We start from the raw sequence: 19,070 nt of genomic DNA, 5'->3' as shown, positions 1-19,070 counted from the left end.
TCCGATTCAAGGTTGAATATCCTTGAATCATCATTTGTCATTGAAAGTCTTAAAATCAAATAACACTCTTTAAAGTAAGATTTTCAATAAAACTTATACCAGAATTATATCGAAATCTGTGGATATACACCAGGCTAGTTCCCAGGAAAGAGAGGTGGGTCGTAAAGACACCCTTAAATACCAAGTCTTTCCTTAGATAGAACCTTTCTAGACATGTATTCCCACTTCATTACATTTTTCCGATAGTTCATAAATCTTACTTTTTGTAAGTAAAACATTTTTACTAAAACTAACCTTTTAAAATAAGATCATTAAGCTAGACTTATCATTTTTAAATTAAGTCAATTTAAACAAAATCAATACTTTTAAATCAATATATTTTAAGTAAATCTTATCATTTTAAAGTAAGTTCACTTAACTAAGATTCAACATTTTTAAATCATTTTACCATCTATGACTTCATAACACTTTAAGTTTATAAAGTCAAGACTTTTAGGTAAATCTCATTATTTCAAGTATACTACTAAATCAAATTTTGATGAACATCTTAACACCTCCTAATAATTTAGGAAAAAAACTCAAGGGTTAGTAAGTGTTATTTTCATAGTCATGAAAATAAATCCTAAGGTAAGACTTTCTACTACTTTAATATCCAAAACTTCATAACACTTTAAGTTTATGAAGTCAAGACTTTAATAAATCATCTTTTATCCCAAATCATTATTTTTACTTGGAAATCAAAGAGTAAAATATGCTAAACCATTTTTAAACATAATACCTTCTAAAATAAAACATTTTTAACAACAACTTATCAACATCATAAACTTTCAAGAATAAAATACAAACTTTTTCCTAAACACATTAAAGGTTCCTTTGATGTTACAATCATCACCTTTAAACATATTCAATACTAACAACTAATTTCTAATATTTCCAAACAAATAACTCATCTAACCTTGTCCAAAGATATAGTTTTTCCATCTAAGAACAAGGAAGAAATTTCAAGATTTACAAAAGTCAACAACTACATAAAGGTTCATATGATTTTATTATCATCCCCTTTAGTTATGCCTTCATAAAATACTTAAAGAACAAATATAAACTCTACTTTATGAACAACATAATAAAAGCTCATAACTTTCTATGAAGTATGAGAAGAAGATGAAGAAGAAAAATAAAAGACTACCTTAGTTTGTATAGGAAATTTAGTGTAAAAATGAGAGAATGGGGTGGGGTATTTATAGGAGAGTCTCACCCTCATCAAATCATAAAATTTATTGCAAGATAAGTAGATTTAGACTAACATAGGTTATGTGTCTAATGGTGGTGGGGTGAGAGGATTTGTTGAGTGATTTTGGGGATTTTGGGGTAGTAAATCAAGGCATTAATGAGTGAAATCTTTAAGATTTAATATGTAGATTTTGTGAAGTGACTCATGCAACGTGACGAATTCGGCAAAACGTGCGCGATTAAAACCATTCCCGAGTATTGGCCAATATTCGAGTAGCCAAAAATGATCGCCCGATTTTACTTTACGATTGGAACATCGAATTTCGGCATTCTGAGTGAACATATTTTAGAAAATATTTATGGACCAAATCAGGGTCTATCTTGACTCGAAATGTGATTACGAAGCCAACGGCGCGATCGGAATTCGATTCTGAGTTACGAAACTCAAAAAACCCACTTTTTGAGCCGTACTGGGTGAGATTCGGCCCCGATAGCAGTTCGAAACCGACTGTCTCCGAAAATCATGAAAATTTATCACCAAATTTGAAATAGAATTACAAGACTAAAACTCAACTAGAGTTTCGTCTAATTCTTTACGGAAAATTCCAAGAAATTCATTTCCGAAAATATAATTAATAAAATCATATATTTTCAAGGTAGTAAAATTCGCAGTGTTACATTTAGCAATATTTTCCTAAAATAAGATTTGGTGTGAATTATGATGCCTGTATTAAAACTATATGATGGGTAATGATTCACCAAATATAAAAAAGTCCTAGTTATCTAATAAGTGGAAAATCTTTAGCACCCAATGAATTTTTTATTGCAATTACAGAAATTAAGAAAATGGGAGGCATAGATAGATGACAATGATGGTAAGTGCATGTTCTCAATATGTGAGCTCTAGTTTCTATATATAATTGAGAGTTAATTAGTTAGATAAATTAGAGAAGATTTTATAAATATTAAAATTAAAATAAAAATGCGCTAGAAGGAGGTCTTGAACCTCCGACCTTGTGGTTAACAGCCACACGCTCTAACCAACTGAGCTATTCCAGCATTTAGGGAAGTTGATTCTTACTATCATTAAAAAGCGAAATTCGTCAAACCCAAACGATATTCACACAGTCTCATTGTTAAAAGTTAAAACACTTTTCAATAAGCGGAAGTCAAATTTATATAGTTGTTGTTGAAAGTGTGATTATAGAAAATATTTGATTCTTAAATAACTCAATAAATAAAATTCAAATTGTATTGGATAATATCTCACCTCTATATTTTCTATATAAAATTATAAATATAAGGAGTTATTTTTGCATCATATTTTTTGTGATTACGTTTATAAGTATTATATAAAGTCATAAGGATTTTTTAGCATATCTCTTAAATGCTTATGTTTTATTTTAGATTAATGTTCATTGTGTATAAATATTTGAATATATTTTTAGCATTCAAATATTGTATAATTAAATGTTATTTATTTGATTATGTTTTAGCTAATAATCATTGTATGAAAATAACTCATAAATTAAAAACACACTAAGTTAGGATATGACAGATATTTTTTCTGATAATTTTAATCAAAATAATAAAAAGAGTCTAATAATTGATTTGTTATATTACTAATTAAAATACATATATTTTTCATGAATATATATACCATTGTTATCTTTTAATTAAATAATATAATGATAGTAATTAAATACATGTGACCTCTGCGTTCGCATGGCTAAAAACACACATGTTACCCGTACATTTGCATTACTAAGAAAACACATGTTACCAATGTATTCGCATAGTTAAAACGCACATATTACTCATAGATTCATATTATTAAGAATATACATCTTACTTGTGTATTTGTATGTTTAAGCACATAAGAAAAATAAATGGATAATTTTTAATTTGAATTTTCTACAATTAGTATTAAATTATTATTAACATATAAAATATATAAAAAGTAAGAAGGAAAAAATGTGAGGAGGAGGTGACATGTGACATGAAGGAAAAAATGTAAGGAGAAATTGACATGTGACATAAGGGAGTTTTTTTTATTATGTTGTTAATAGAGAAAAATTAAAATTCAAAGAATCTGAACTGTAATATTAAAATTCAGTGCGAAAAATGTCAAAAAACTTTGATGAGGTGAAAAAGTACAATTATTCTTAGATTAATGGTAAACATTAAATTATATAGATAGATTAATGTAAAGAAATAATTTGAATGTGAAAAATGATTTCAATTTCATCTAATGTTCAATGACTATTACTTTTTAACATAACAAAACATAGATGTTGTAAACACTCAATTTTAGTGGGATAGCGACATGAACAAATCACTAATTAATATTAAATTATTATTAGCATATAAAATATATAATATATAAAAAGTAGGAAGAAAAATATGTGAGGAGGAGGTGACATGTGACATGAAGGAAAAAATGTAAGGAGAAAGTGACATGTGACATGAGGGAATGAATGACATGTGGAATGAGGGAAGGAGAAAGTGACATGTGGCATGAACGAAAGAGAAAATGACATGTGGCATGGGGAAGAAGAAAGTGACATGTGGCATGAATATATAAAAAATAGGAAGAAAAATATGTGAGGAGGAGGTGACATGAAGGAAAAAATGTAAGGAGAAAGTGACATGTGGCATGAGGGAATGAATGACATGTGGCATGAGGGAATGAGAAAGTGACATGTGGCATGAGGGAATGAGAAAATGACATGTGGCATGAGGGAAGGAGAAAGTGACATGTGGCATGAGAGAGTTTTTTTTATTATATTGTTAATAGATAACAACTAATAACACGTTAAAAACAAGTTGCAAGATCCAGATATGGAACTTGAATCCTCCAATTAATTTAATAATATAATATCACAACGACATTTTTTTATTTATTAAAGTATCATCTTTCAGGGTTCGTGGACGTTCTTTCAATAATTATTAGTCACGGGAATCAAACTCTCAACCTTGAGGATTTAGTGGATATCCTTATAACAAGTATATCTCATGTGGGATCACTTGTCATGTTCAAAAATTGTCTATGATCTCCCGGATCACCATTCCCGGAAAATCTCTTCCCGTCATGTCTTAAATGAGATAATTTCTTACTATATCCCCAAAATTCACAATTATAAGATGAAGAACTCTAAGAAAGAAGTACCCATGGTTAACGGTGTCCCTTTTCACTTTCACAATTTTTATTCTTATAAAAAATATTCGGACCATGCATTTCCCACTATGTTTTATCAGGGCATGTTGATCCACATATTTTTTCGTTATATTAAAACCAAAATAATTTTATCGACCATTGGCAAAAACATTTTTCTAAAATCAAAGGGTGAAATTGAAGTGATATAGGTTTCAATTGGAATTTTGAATGACCTATTATTTCCATTAAAAAATCTCTATATTATAAACCATCTGAGTCAAGTGTTGTTTTAAAATCCGTTTACGAGTTGGATTCTAGAAAATAATGAAGGAAAATGGAAAGTTTCGAAACCAGCCCTCCACTTTTTCTCTCTCTATCCAAAATTTAACTTGCAAACACTCCTATAAGTGATGGTATTCTACGGGACTTGAATCAAAGAAAGGTAAACAATTAAATTTGAAGATGTGGAAAGGTATTACCAAAAATCATCTAGCCCAATGTTAATATTATCAAGTTGGACACATTATTAAGGCTGACAACGAAACTAATTAACTTGAGATTCAACTCGGTTCGGTTTGTTTCCAACCCTAATATTTAGGCACAACAAGAAATGAACTCAAAATTCCTCACAGCTAGAAAAGATAATAAAAGCCCCAAAGTCAATCATAGGTGAATAGGTTGTTTCATCAAATTTCCAAAAGTCAGCTAGGTTTCTCTACTCTATTGTTGGTACTTCCCATTCTGTCATTACTACAACAAGAAAAATAGATGAGTGATCATAAATCTGAAATGTATAAATAAATTGTCACCCGCGCATTAAATCGATGTCAATATGCGAATTTCGCATATCCAATTGGCGCGATGCAGGCCAAGGGATTGGTGATGAGGTTGGAGTAAAATTTCGATTTGGGGACATGCTATTCACTGTAGCCGGATTATGAGCAGCTTGATGATCTGACTCCATAGCAACTTCTGCACCTTCTGAAGCTTCCTTTCTCATTTTCTTTGCCTTTGATCCACCCCATATAAAGCTCCCAATTATAACCTGCATTAGTAAGTGATCAAATTCAAAAGAAAACTATGGGTGGATGCATAAAGAAAAAGCTTGCAAATTTAACATGTTAATTATAATGTGAGAATAAGAAATATGATTTTGAAGATATATGGAAGCAGTAAACATTTCTGTTACCTGAACTTGACTTGAAGCACTAAGCACTCCGCCAATTCCTCCACCAATGACACGGCCATCAGGACTGGCGAGGGAAACACTCAGCCCACCAGTTCGATTGCGGGAGCCACCACCATCAGTAAGCAAGTAAGAGCCGGATAGGCACAATATCTCGAAACTCCCCTATTGAAGTCAAAGGCTACCAATCATTATGCAAACTCTAGACCTAATAACCTTACCATTATTAAGAGATCTATGATACGAAACAAGAAACAAAGCAGAACAAACTGATTCTGGGCTACCTAGGATGGCACTCAATATTACTAAGACTGACTAAAGTAAAAAACTTGAATGTGACCCGAAGGCTAGCATATGTAAATATTTCTAATTAAAATTAGAAACTACAATAGCGAAGAACTTGCAAACAGCATCACCTTTTGAATTCAGTAACCACCCAAAGAAAGGGGAAAAAAAGCATGGTCTAACTCAAGAAAGCAAACATCAACAACTACAACTAGGAAGGCTAGCAATTATAGATATTTCTAATGATAGCGAAGAACTTGTAGTCGGTGTCATCTTTCGAGTTCGGCACAAGATTGCAGTCTGACCCAAGAAACCAAAATGGCATGACATTTTTTCACACAAGAAAATACAAGATTAGTAATGATTTATGAATTATAATATTTGCCCCATAAACTTGAGTTTTCAGTATTCTGACCATCTTGCATTTAAAAGTGCCACAGTATCTCTAAAACAAGCTTAAAGCTACACACACAAAAAATCTGAATAGAATTCTCCAATTAAGGCACTCTACTGAAAAAACAATCATCTTAGTAATCAATCAGTCAAGGTATCTCTAAAAATATTGCCTTTCGTCATCAATCAGTCATAGTATCTCTATAAAGGATTGCATTTGATTATGTGAGTTTAATGGAACAGATTTTTTATGAACCGGTAACTGTATCCAAACATAGGTGTTGTTATCATGGAATAAATTACAAACCTCATATGTGACAGTGCCACCTGAAGTTGACGGCTGACGAAGTGTGACTGTAGATACAGTACCAGTGGCAGACAAAATGCATATAGCTCTAGGGCCTTGCTGTAAAAATGCCATAATTTTCGTTGCAATGTCCTACAGAGAAGTAAAACACAATTGTTAAAAGAAGAGTATTTCAAATGTATTTACACAAAAGGCAGAACATACAGAACAATTTTAAGAGGATGCATCACTTAAAAGTTAAAACTAAAAGAAACATCGAAGAGTTGCTGGAACAGAATTATGTCGCGAATGGAATCATTTTCAGGCAAGAATCATGCTTTGTTGGTTCCGTGAAAAATAACCTAGTATACATGGCTAAGTAGCACTTCAACAAACACTAAATGACGGATACGAGATGAAGCTGACAGTTGTACCTCATGTCTCCTCACATTATTATCAACGTTACTGTCATAGAGAACAATATCGTCATAATAATTGGTTTGATTTTACTAAATCAACCTTCTCCTTTAAAGATAAAATATTATATATGGCATTAACACTTACTAATAACTTAATACTATTAATTTTATGATTAAGTCTAGACAAATTCAACACAGTGCTTTCTTTCTCAGACCAAAGATGCCAAACATTGGCTTCCAGAATAAACCATTTAATGTTTTAGTTAGACCATCATCTAAATAAGAGAACAGAAATACTGATAAATATTCTTCAAGATTAATTATTTCAACATATACTAAGAAAACAGAAATATTGATACAAATTCATAAAAACCTTTGACATACTTCTCCAACTCCAACGGTGATGATATGAGGAGTGAAACTCATTCCAGCTGAACCAGACATCAATTCACCTGCAATAACCACTCAATGTCAAGCACAATAATATATACTAAAACTAATTTAATAAAACTAATCCCAAAGGATTAGTCATCCTTTACACACGGAACCAAAGTGGTATTAACATGAAGTATGCTTGTCTTTGCCCTGAACTATAGATCTATTATAAAGATTGAAAAAAAATAAAAGAGTGGAATTCTAACTCACTTCAGGTTTAGATAAGTTGTAAACTTACTTTTAGAAAAATGGTTTAAATAAGATATATGAAACATGGGCACTTATATAATAATGTCTGTATGTTGAACAGTTTATACAATGAAATAAAGAATCTCTGACAATGACAACCAAGAGACTTTAAGCCAGTGATAGTCTTTCATACCCCAAATTCACAATGAACTTATCCAACTCACTGTACAAAATAAAAATTATTAAAACAAATACTGCTTTTTAAGTCACCAAATTGGCGTTCTTCAGTTTCTTTAACATCAAGTTTGAGTCATCCTTGCTACTTTCTGCGTAAGACCAACCACTGAGAGTAATTTATTCCACTATCCATTTGTGTTTGCAACACAAAAGGCAGATTTCCTTACATAATTTAAAATAAAAATGGGTTGTGCTAAGCTCTCGACCTATGGTTTGAATCGTTGACATTAATGTATAGGTATAGAGCATCGCTAGTTCTATCTAACATATCCTCGTTATATTTAATGAAGTAAAATTTAAATGAAAGGACGAATACTCTACTATCTTGGGAATATAAAAACATTAAAAGGTTTCCCTCTTAAGTAGTTAGGAAGATTGGTTAGGAGAATATAGATTTATCCATAGGTATAAATTGTTGATGCTTATCTCGTAGACAAAAATAATAAATAGTCTTACTAGGCATCCCGAAAATTGAGAGAGGAATCAGGCTTATCTTTTTTTTTTGTACTACCAAGGGTATCCCTCACTCTATGGGTAAGGAACTAATCACCTCCGGGGTGTGTGACTTCCTCCCAATAAGTGTCACTCACAGAAACCAGGCTTATCTAGTGATAGCATTATAATTTTTTAACTTCAAAATAAATAAAATCTAAAACTAAAAGCTCATCTGTTTGAGCTGCACAGAAAACTAAAAATGCCCGGATGTGTAGCATTTTGTAGTAAATAATTTGAACCTATATACTAATCTCAACAAACCAAAACTTTTGATCTTGCATCTAAAAGCTCAACATGAATCTCAATCATGGGTAATTGGGTATGGTCAAAAGTTCTGATTTATTGAGATTAGTCTATATTCTATAGATATAATTTCTAAATTGCCAACTAATATCTAATGAACAAGATCATAAATTATTTGTACCTATACACTAATCTCAATAAACCAAAATGCTTGATTAAGATGCTGAGAGCTCAACCGATTTTGAAAACAACCCATTTAAAAACATGCATCCCTATCTTGAGTAGGCTCAAAAGTTTCAATTATTGAGAATTGTGTATACATATAAATTGTCAACTATTATTATCACACAAACAAAGTAGAAAAGAATGCAGAGTACTAGGGAACTATCCGACTTTTCAAAATAATAAACACTAAGTGTTTCAACTCACAAGTGATTTGTTAGTGTAAATAGTATCCGAATTATTAAAGTTAGACTTCAACACTTGAGTAGTTTCAAAATAATAATCACTCAAGCAATGAAAACGCTTTATTGGTTTGTGAATGTGAATAACATTCAATTACAAAAGCTATGATTCAACACTCAAGTTTGTGAGTATGAATAATATTAAATTATAAAAGATACATTAATCTAAGAAAAACAAGTGATCAAAAAGGCTGAAACTATTGAGTGTTGAATTGCTTGTTACTTTCATAGTAAAATCCATAAATAATTTGTACTAAATAAACTAATCTCAGTAAAACAAAACATTTGAGAGCTCAGACACTTATGTGAATAATCCATCTAGTATGAAATCAGTAAAATTTTGAATTCATAGAAACTAACAATTCATAGCAAAGTTCATTTTGATATGAACATGCCAGCATCAAAAATTAAATAAAACAAACCTTAATTCAAAAAGCAGACTAGGATATGAATTTATGAAGCCAGCAATATCTCAACTTCATTTTTGGGGTGATAAATCTCAACTTCATATAATAATTATTTTTATTTAACACACAACAAAACCAAAGTTGCATAAGAGATTTACCAACAGAAGCCAGCTGCTGTTTCTTCCCGGACCCAGGTGGGCGGCCTCGACCTCGTTTTTGGCTTTGTGTTTGTGTCAAGGTTCCAGGATGACTAGCCGGTTTCGAACTTGGAGTCAATGTCAATGACACAGTTCCATCAGTTCCATATTTCCTAGGCCTTCCTCTCTTCCTTTTGACAGGCTCCCCAGATGGAACCCCGGAAGGAGCTCCTACATTGACCGACTGAGATTGAATTCCTGTAGAGTCCATTGGAAATGTAGATCCGAGCGTACCACCCCCAATGGTTGATTGAAATGGTAAATTGGGATTCGACATTTGCCGAATATTAGGTGAATTATGCAATTCAGGTTGTGTTCCAGAACCAGGCATCTCTCTCTGCATATAGTAAGATGCAGAACCGGATAACGTCATCTGGTCCCCTCTATCCATGCATGTACTTCAAGTTGCTTTAGACTCTTATACAAGAAACTTCGACCTCACAATATTCAATTCCACAAAGTTTACCACCTAGTTCTGTTCTCATATACAGTCAATGACAAAATTCATGAACAAAAACAATACAAAGAATCAGAAAACAAGAAATCAAATGTTTAGTGATTGACAAGATCACAAGAGCATCCAAATGCATAAATTATAGTATCAACATCAACTTTAAGTTGATTAAAACAACCACAAGACCTTCACATCAGAACACAGACAAAGTTTCTCAAGGATAGCACCTTATTGAAATATACATATAAAAATTTGATATCTGCATGTGCAGAACAAAAGGAAAAGAAAAGACCAAACACTAAAAGCTACACATGCACAAGACAACCATAAAGTAGAAGATAAATCAATGAAAATAATGGAAAACCTAGCTAGAAGGCATTTCAAACAAGCAAGGAAACCAATCTACTAGACCAAGTAACAACAATCAAACTTTATCCCACTAAGTGTGGTTGACTACATGGATAGAACAACGTCACAATGCTCTATCATAAATAATGTTCATTGAAAAAATATTGATCTTTAAGTCTTTCTTTATCATTTCCCTAGAGAGATGACAAAAACAGAAGCTAGTTTACACCTTCCCAAACTACATAAGAATAGCAACAAAGGCTTCATATTGAAGATAAAGACCAGGTGAACTGTAATGGTCCATTTTCACCAACCCATTATACAGCCTTAAACACCAAGCAATCTCATAAACATAAGGCTCACCTCTTTGATACCAACACACAGAAAATCCAAAACCCCAAAATAGTTTTTTTTAAGTTACTTCAAGTCATAAAATATCTCAAACCCACTTCCATAATTCAACTAAAGACCACAAAAATGCCATAATGCAACAAAACAACTCAAACAATTACTCAAAAAGTTACAACCTTTAGTAATGGGGTAGTACAGAATTCACACCCCAGATACAAAAATGCTATAAATGCATCAATAACTTAATCTCAAAGAGAGAAAGAGGGAACAAGAAGCATTACTAACATTTTTTAGAGAGAGATATAGAGGATAAAAAGGGTGTGGTGGAGAAGCAGTAAGCACCCTCTATGATGAAGAAAAGGAAGGAAGTGGTGAGAGTTGAAAAGTGTTCAACGGTTTCATGGGAAATTAAAGAGTGGTGACAGCAGTGGACAGAAGAGAGAGAAATATGTGTGTTTGTGAAAGTGAAGTTAGTAACAAAAGCAAGACAGAAACTAGAGAAAAACAACATTAACTAGAGAATGAGAAAAATATGGGAAAACAGAAACATTAATATCATCTCCCATATTAAATGAATTTTTCATTCTTAGTTAATTCTTCTCTATTATTTTATAATTTATTATAACTTCTAGTAAAATAATCAAGAATTATATTCTTATCTAAGAATAAAAATAGAAAATAAGAATTGTTCTTATTTAATAATAATTAATATGGTTGCTCTAACATTGAATGAATAATAAGAAGGGGGACTCCTCTCCAGTAAGGGATGAAAAAGTGTTATATAAAATAAAATGATAATTATATTCTTCTATTTACAATTATAGTGATATTTTTACACGAGTATTTTTCTCTGGATAGATACGTACTCAATAGTAAGTGGGGTGTGGTTAAGTCTTTATCCACATTCTTTTTACAAAATTTTCTCTCTCATGTTTGGGTGATGAATGAGTAATGGATGATGATGAATGATGTTATGTGGTGTACTGTATTCACAATGGGATATCAGAAACAAACAAAAGTTGAAACAGAAAAAGCAGTTCTTCTTTGTTTAGAAATCGGATAATGGATAAGGTTGAATAGTTGGATATCACTGATTGAGAAGTGTGGAAATGGCTGCATTAAAGCTATGATTTAGGTTTATTTTGTATGAGCTGTTTATGTCTGGCTGTTGAGTAAAAAGTGGTTAAATTTGGGGGAAATGTTTTAATAAAAGGGTTTAAGGAATTCTTTTTTTTTTCAGTATATTATCTTTTAAGTTATCTCACACCAAAGGTTGAGTAAAGACTTGTTATTTACCCGCCATCCATATATTTTTTTAAATTTGGATTCGATTTTAAACTTGAAGCTAATCTGATTCTAAATATCAACTGGATCAACTTTTGAATTCAAACCCGACCTATACTCAATTAAATATAATGCTTACTATTTTTAGATAAATTTTCTCTATATTGTTTATTATTATAGATATTTAATTTGATATGTTATATGTATATATTGTTAATATGTATATATGGTGAATAAATTAAAGAATTAATGATACTTCCAACTAAAAAGATGTAATTACTATGTACATAATTGAAACAAATAACTTTAAATAATTGTTTCTCTTTCTCCCGAAGATTTGAACAACAAACACTTTAAACAATTTTTTCCACTATTTCCGATATACATCATTAAAAGTAGGGGAGTGAGCGATTCCGGTTTAAACCGCGAAACTGATGGAACCGAATCGAACTAAACCACAAAATATGGTTCAGTTCGGTTTTGCGGTTCGGTTCGGTTATTTTTTTAAGGAACCGTTTATGTTCAGTTCGGTTTATGGTTTTAGAAATTTAGGAACCGTTGGAACCGAACCGCATATTAAAGAAATATATACAATGGATTATGGAATAATGTTTTATAATTATTTAAATTCTTCAACCAATTTTCTAGCTTAAATTATTAATTTATGTGTGAATTGTAGTATTATATATGTTACTAAATTGTTATTAAGTTAATATTATATAGGTTATTAGTATTAAATTGTTTTCTAATGTCTTATGATTTGGAACATATTTATAACTTTTGTGATATTGAGTTTGAAACTAACATATATCATATATTGTTATACATGTGTTACTAATTATGAAATATAAGGTTATAAATGTAACTATTTATATATTTTACTAGTTCATATATATGTTACTAATCATGAATTTTATTGTTATATATGATTCATAATTTTTTATAATAGTAGTAGTAATGTTTATCCTTTTATGGATAAACAATATTTCTTATAATACATTTTGAATTTTCAATTCACGGAAGATTTTTTATAAAAAAAGTAAATGGAAAAACCGTGGAACCGAACCGAACCATTTAAGAGCGGTTCGGTTCGTATAGTTAAATTTGTGGTTAATTGAGCAAAACCGAACTATTTGTTTTTGATCGGTTCGGTCACTAAAATGTACCAAAAACCAAACCGAATCGAATTTTTACACCTCTAATTAAAAGTGCCAAATAAACATATGGAAATACAAGCAAAAAAAAAAAGCAAAAGATAAATATGATAAAAGTACAATATCACTATCATAATAGTTAAGAGCAAAAGAAAATGAAACATAATTTTAATTATGTAAATTACACTAATACATTAGGATGAGATTACACATAATCCTTCACATTTGTACATCTATACAAATCTTCTTTTATTCATAGAGAAAAATATATATACTAATAGTATATAAATTTTATATATTGTTACTGTACCATTTATTATTTGTATTTAAAAGTAAATTACATTAAATTAAAGTGTTTTTTTACAGTTACTCAATCCCGTAGGGAGGTGAAATATTAGTTCCACTTTTGATAAGCATTTTGGATGCATTAATCCACATGATCTAATCTTGGGAGTAACACTGAATGTTTTGGAGCTTGTTGCTAGAATTCAACATCTCTGCAAGTGGCTTTTGAAACCTTTGGTATTTTTTTCCTTTTTTATAAATCTAAATATTGGGGATGTTGGTTTGGTTGTGTGTGTGGTCTAGTTTATTCGGCTCAAAAGAAGTGGGGTACATAGTTTTTAATAGCGAGTGTTTTGACTTATGTAGAAGAAAAACGTTTCTATATATATATATATCAGTAGATTCATTACCTAAGTTGAAAAACTTAGACTATTCTAGTTATCTATTCCATGAAAATCTAATAGTTTAGATGCATTGATTAATTCAAATCACATATTAGATTTTCATGAAATGTATGACTAAAATATAAAATTAAACTTATTTCTGGAGTATATGGATATTCACTCATACTAATATATATATATATATGTGATTTTTTTAACAATAAGAAATAATCATTTATTAAAAAATAAATTAACTTTTGTTAGAAGATAAGTTATAGATTTTGTAATACGGGTTGTATTTCATCAGCCACAAAATATAGAAGATTTCTGTTGATGAAAGTGAGTGGGTGAATCTTCTAAAAAACTTAAGGATGTGAATATTTCTTTCTACATTGATATATGGTTGCTTAAATTGTATATCCTTGGAGGTTAATTAGTTGGGTATGATTTATAAACAATTAATATATCATTATTTTTATTTAGATAATTAAAATGAATGGTGAATAATATAGTGACAGTTTAAAAAAAAAAAATATTACAAGTGTATAATCTTTTTCTCATATGGTTGAGTACACTCCAAAGAGAATTATAAAAGGAAAACTAATAGGAGTAGAATAAACTGTTTGTCCTCCATATTTTTTATATTTGCATTTATTATTTAGTGAATAAAATAAATGAAAAATGTGATTATTTTGAACTACTTTAGGAAATTTTTTAAATAATTTTAAAACTTACATTTCCTCTTAATGGTTTTCCTATACTAAAATATTCTTAACAATCTTTTTAATGCGGAAGACTCATGAAAAAAAATATAATAGAGAAATGACACTGAAAGTTTAATGCGGTTCGACAATTTGTCTACGTTTACAGCTGAAGAGCAATAAAGATTATTTCATTATGATAAAAGAGAACTACAAGTATTTCACTCACTTCCCAAAACTCAAGTACACTCAATTTCACTCCCACTCAAGTATTTCTCACACAATTAGAAGAACAAAAAGAGAGAATATGCACTAAGCTAAGTATTTGGTGTGTCTTACAATGGCATGAAGCACTCCTATTTATAGCCAAAGTTCTTGAAGATTATATGGTCAAAGGGAAAAGACCATTAATGTTGGTTTCAACATAGCCACTTCTTTTTACTTGGATAAAAATTCTCTCTTTCTTCAAGATGGTTTTTAACCACTTCTTTTTTCTTTGCTCAAGAAAGTCTTTCCATCTTCTTTTTCTTTTAGCCAATATTCAATAAATCTCCACCATGGCTAAAAGACTACCATAGTTATTCTCCTGCTACTCTTCTTCATGCTCACTAGAGATTCTGAACATTAATCAAATTCATACAATGTCTGAACTTGGTAGTTGGAACTGGTTTCGTCATCATGTATGTCAGATTATCTGCAATGAGTATTTTCTCCACTCTAACAACTCATCTCTCCATTATGTCTCTGATAAAATGCAACTGAACATCAATATGCTTAGTTCTTTCATGATACATTGAATTCTTTGTCAAATGAATAGCACTTTGATTATCACAATAGATGATTGTTTCTTCGAGTTGTATACCCAACTCTTCAATTAGACATTTCTCCTAAATGGCCTCCTTTACAGCTTTTATTACTACGATGTACTCTCCCTCAGTTGTAGACAAAGCAACAATTGATTGTAGTGTTGTTTTCCAACTAATAGTACAACCACACAGTGTAAAGACATATCCGGTTAGCGATCTTCGCTTATGTAGATCTCCAGCATAATTCGAGTCAACATATCTACTGATCTTGTTCCCAACATCTTTGACTTTACCATACAAAAGCCCTATATTGTGGTACCTTTCAGGTAGTGCATAATCCACTTCACAGCCTTCCAGTGAACTTTACCAGGATTTGCCATATATCTGCTTACCACACTTACTACATGAGCAATATCTGGTCTAGTGCACACCATCACATACATGAGACTGCCAACCGCACTAGCATAAGGTACACTTGACATCTCCTCTTTTTCACTCTCAGTTTGTGGACACAACTTTACCAGGATTTGCCATATATCTGCTTACCACACTTACTACATGAGCAATATCTGGTCTAGTGCACACCATCACATACATGAGACTGCCAACCGCACTAGCATAAGGTACAATTGACATCTCCTCTTTTTCATTCTCAGTTTGTGGACACAAGACCAATGAAAGTTTGAAATGAGTCGCCAATGGATTAGTGACTGGTTTAGCATTTTGCATGCCAAAACGTTCCAACAATTTCTCAATGTACTTCTTTTGTGACAGAAAAAGTGTCCCCTCTTTTCTATCCCTATTAATCTCCATTCCCAGAATTTTCTTTTCAACTCCTAAGTCCTTCATTTCAAATTCTGAGCTCAACTGAGCTTTCAACTTTCTAATTTTTGACATGTTCTTACATGCGATCAACATGTCATCAACATATAAAAGCAAATATATAAATGACTTATTTTCAAGCTTCTTGTAATATATGCAACTATCATGTTCACTTCTGGAATATCCAATTTCAAGACTGAAGGTGTCAAATCATCGATACAATTATTTGGAAGATTGTTATAGGCCATATAAAGATTTCTTCAGCAAGCAAACATGATCTTTCATCCCTTGAACTTCAAATCCTTCAGGTTGTTTTATGTAGATTTGTTCCTCCAACTCACCATGCAAGAATGTCGTTTTGACATCTAGTTGCTCAAGTTATAGATCAAATTGAGCTACAATTACAAGTAGGATGCAAATAGAGCTATGTTTTACCACATGAGAGAAAACTTCGTTGAAATCAATGTCTTCTCTTTGTGTAAAACCTTTGGCCACTAATCGCACCTTGAATCTTGCATCTTCAACCCCAGGGATTCTTTCCTTCTTCTTAAAGACCCATTTGCATCCAACAATCTTTTGAGCCTTCGGCCGCTTCACAAGAACCCAAGTATGATTCTTATGAAGAGACTCAATTTCCTCTGTCATAGCAGAAATCCATTTGGAAGCTTCTTTGTTGTTGATAGCTTCTTCATATGACTCTGGTTCACAATTACTGATATCATCAGCAACATTTAGAGTGTATGACACCAGATCAGCATAACCATACTTTTCTAGAGGTTTTATATGTCTCATTTTCCTGTCCCTAGCTAACTGATAATGTTGTAATTGGGAGATATCAGTATTAGTACATGCATCATGGACTTCTTCTTAATCAAGTGTTTTTTCTTTTGTTGGCTCCACCTTCTCCAAGATATTAGGATCTTCATTTTCACTTGATGACTCTGTATGAGGCTTTAGCATTTCAGCTTCATTAAAAGTAACATCTCTACTAATAATGCACTTTCTTTTCTCTGACCACCATAACATATCCTTTCACACCATCATGATATCCAAGAAAAATGCATTTCAATGCTCTTGCATCAAGTTTTCCTTCTTTGTTATGAGCATATGCAGGACAACCAAATATCCTCAAATTTTCATAATTTGCGGGAATACCCGACCACACCTCTTCTGGAGTTTCAAAACCAATGGTCATTGATGGACATCTATTGATCAAGTAACAAGCTGTACTGGCAGCTTCTGCCCAAAATTCTTTTGGCAATCCAGTATTTGACAACATACATCTTGTCCTTTCAAGTAAGGTTATATTCATTCGTTCTACAAGTCCATTTTGTTGTGTAGTGTGCCTCACGATATAATGCCTCACAATACCGTGATCCTTGCAAAAAAATTTGAATTCTCTGCTGTAGAATTCTAGACCATTGTTAGTTCTTAGTCTCTTGATCTTTCTCTTAGTTTGCTTTTTGATCAAGATTTTCCACTGTTTGAACTTGACAAATGCTTCACTTTTGTGTTTCAAAATGAAGATCCACATCTTCCTTGAATAGTCATCAACGAATGTTAACATGTATCTGCTACCACCATGAGAAGGTACTTAGGAAGGACCCCACAAGTCAGAATGTACATAATCCAATGTGTCTATTGTTCGATGAACTGCGACATTGAATTTATCTGACATTGTTTTCTGAAAACACAGTGTTCACAAAAGTCTACCTTCCCGACTTGTTGACCACAGAATAATCCTTGTTTGGCCAACTCGGCTAGACATCTTTCACTGACATAAGCCATTCTTAGATGACATAGTTTCGTGACATCAGAATCATATGTTGAGGAGACAACAACAACACCCGTGATTGTGTTTTCTTGTAACATATAGAGACTATTCTCTCTTTTTTTCTTTCATTACAACCATAACGCCTTTAGATATTCTTATATCTCCACCTTCACCTTTGTAGCTATAACCTTTTGAATCTAGTGTTCTCAAGGAAATCAAATTTTTCTTCAATTCTGGAACATGTCTTACATCTGTCAACGTCCTTACGATTCCGTCAAACATCTTAATTCTAATTGTGTCAATGCTAATGACCTTGTGTAACATCGCGAATTTTACGATTTGGAATTATAAGATTTTATTAATATTTTTATTAATTATATATTCGAAAATGAATTTCTGGGAATTTTCGGTAAAGAATTAGACGAAACTCTAGTTGAGTTTTAGTCTTGAAATTTTATTTCCTATCTTATGGTAAATTTTGGTAATTTTCGGAGACAGTCGGTTCTGAACCACTGTCGGGGCCGAAATCCACCCGGTACGGCTTAAAAAGTGGTTTTTGAGTTCCGTAACTCGGAATCGAATTCCGATCGCACCGTTGGCTTCGTAATTTCATTTCGAGTCAAGATAGACCCTGAGCTGGTCCATACCTATTTTCTAAATATATTTCACTCGGAATGCCGAAATCCGAAATTCTAATCGGATATTACGATCGGGCGATTTATAATATCTGATCGAGTATTAGCCGATAATACTCGAGCATGTTTATCACACGTGTCCACGAAGTGGTCGTTTCNGTTTCGCATTGGGATGCGAGATTTGCCTTTTCATAAAGCAAACCTCACATCACTCACCCTAATGTCATAGGAAATCATCATTAGCCACCCTAGGAGATTTGCCATGAGTGCCTAGGGGGAAAATCTGATTTCCTTCTCTCCATAAGCCCCACACTTCACATTTCACTCACACACACTCTCATTTCAAAATTTTCTAAGAGAAGGTAAAACCTCTCTTCACTTTTCTCTCATTTTCTTACTTACTTCTTCCATCTTCAATCATTGATCTCTCAACATTCAACCAATGGATGT

At 31.9% G+C, this 19,070-nt stretch overlaps 1 protein-coding gene and 1 non-coding gene across 5 annotated transcripts; both read right to left on the bottom strand.

Annotated features, from left to right (window-relative positions):
* On the bottom strand, positions 2,216-2,289 carry TRNAN-GUU. Its single transcript has one exon. It is a non-coding gene; the product is annotated as a tRNA-Asn (tRNA).
* Positions 5,001-11,326, bottom strand: LOC109357200 (AT-hook motif nuclear-localized protein 9-like). Of its 4 annotated transcripts, none has more exons than XM_019600982.1 (6): positions 11,058-11,326; positions 9,574-10,098; positions 7,341-7,409; positions 6,559-6,690; positions 5,577-5,738; positions 5,001-5,432 (listed from the first exon to the last, which is right to left on the bottom strand). In XM_019600982.1, exons 2-6 carry the CDS (start codon positions 10,012-10,014, stop codon positions 5,193-5,195), a joined length of 1,044 nt encoding a protein of 347 aa, XP_019456527.1. In that variant the 5' UTR covers positions 10,015-10,098; positions 11,058-11,326; the 3' UTR covers positions 5,001-5,192. The 4 variants fall into 4 exon arrangements, with proteins under 4 accessions (XP_019456527.1, XP_019456526.1, XP_019456529.1 ...); XM_019600981.1 differs by having other exon boundaries at positions 11,062-11,326; XM_019600984.1 differs by having other exon boundaries at positions 7,341-7,408; positions 9,585-10,098; positions 11,062-11,326.

The sequence above is a fragment of the Lupinus angustifolius genome, chromosome LG09 (assembly GCF_001865875.1).
Source record: "Lupinus angustifolius cultivar Tanjil chromosome LG09, LupAngTanjil_v1.0, whole genome shotgun sequence".
NCBI classification, from domain to species: domain Eukaryota; kingdom Viridiplantae; phylum Streptophyta; class Magnoliopsida; order Fabales; family Fabaceae; genus Lupinus; species Lupinus angustifolius.
Note: the sequence above shows the minus strand (reverse complement) of the source record. Positions and strands in the feature narration are given on the sequence as shown.

Bases quoted from the DNA above. Each gene is read 5' to 3' on its own strand.
- LOC109357200 (XM_019600982.1), bottom strand. From the start codon at position 10,014: ATGGATAGAGGGGACCAGATGACGTTATCCGGTTCTGCATCTTACTAT. The intron at 7,410-9,573 runs ATGCAACTTTGG...GTGGTTATTGCA, and splicing joins CTTCTGTTGGTAAATCTCTT to GGTGAATTGATGTCTGGTTC. The intron at 6,691-7,340 runs GTATGTCAAAGG...ACTTCTCTGTAG, and splicing joins TCACCGTTGGAGTTGGAGAA to GACATTGCAACGAAAATTAT.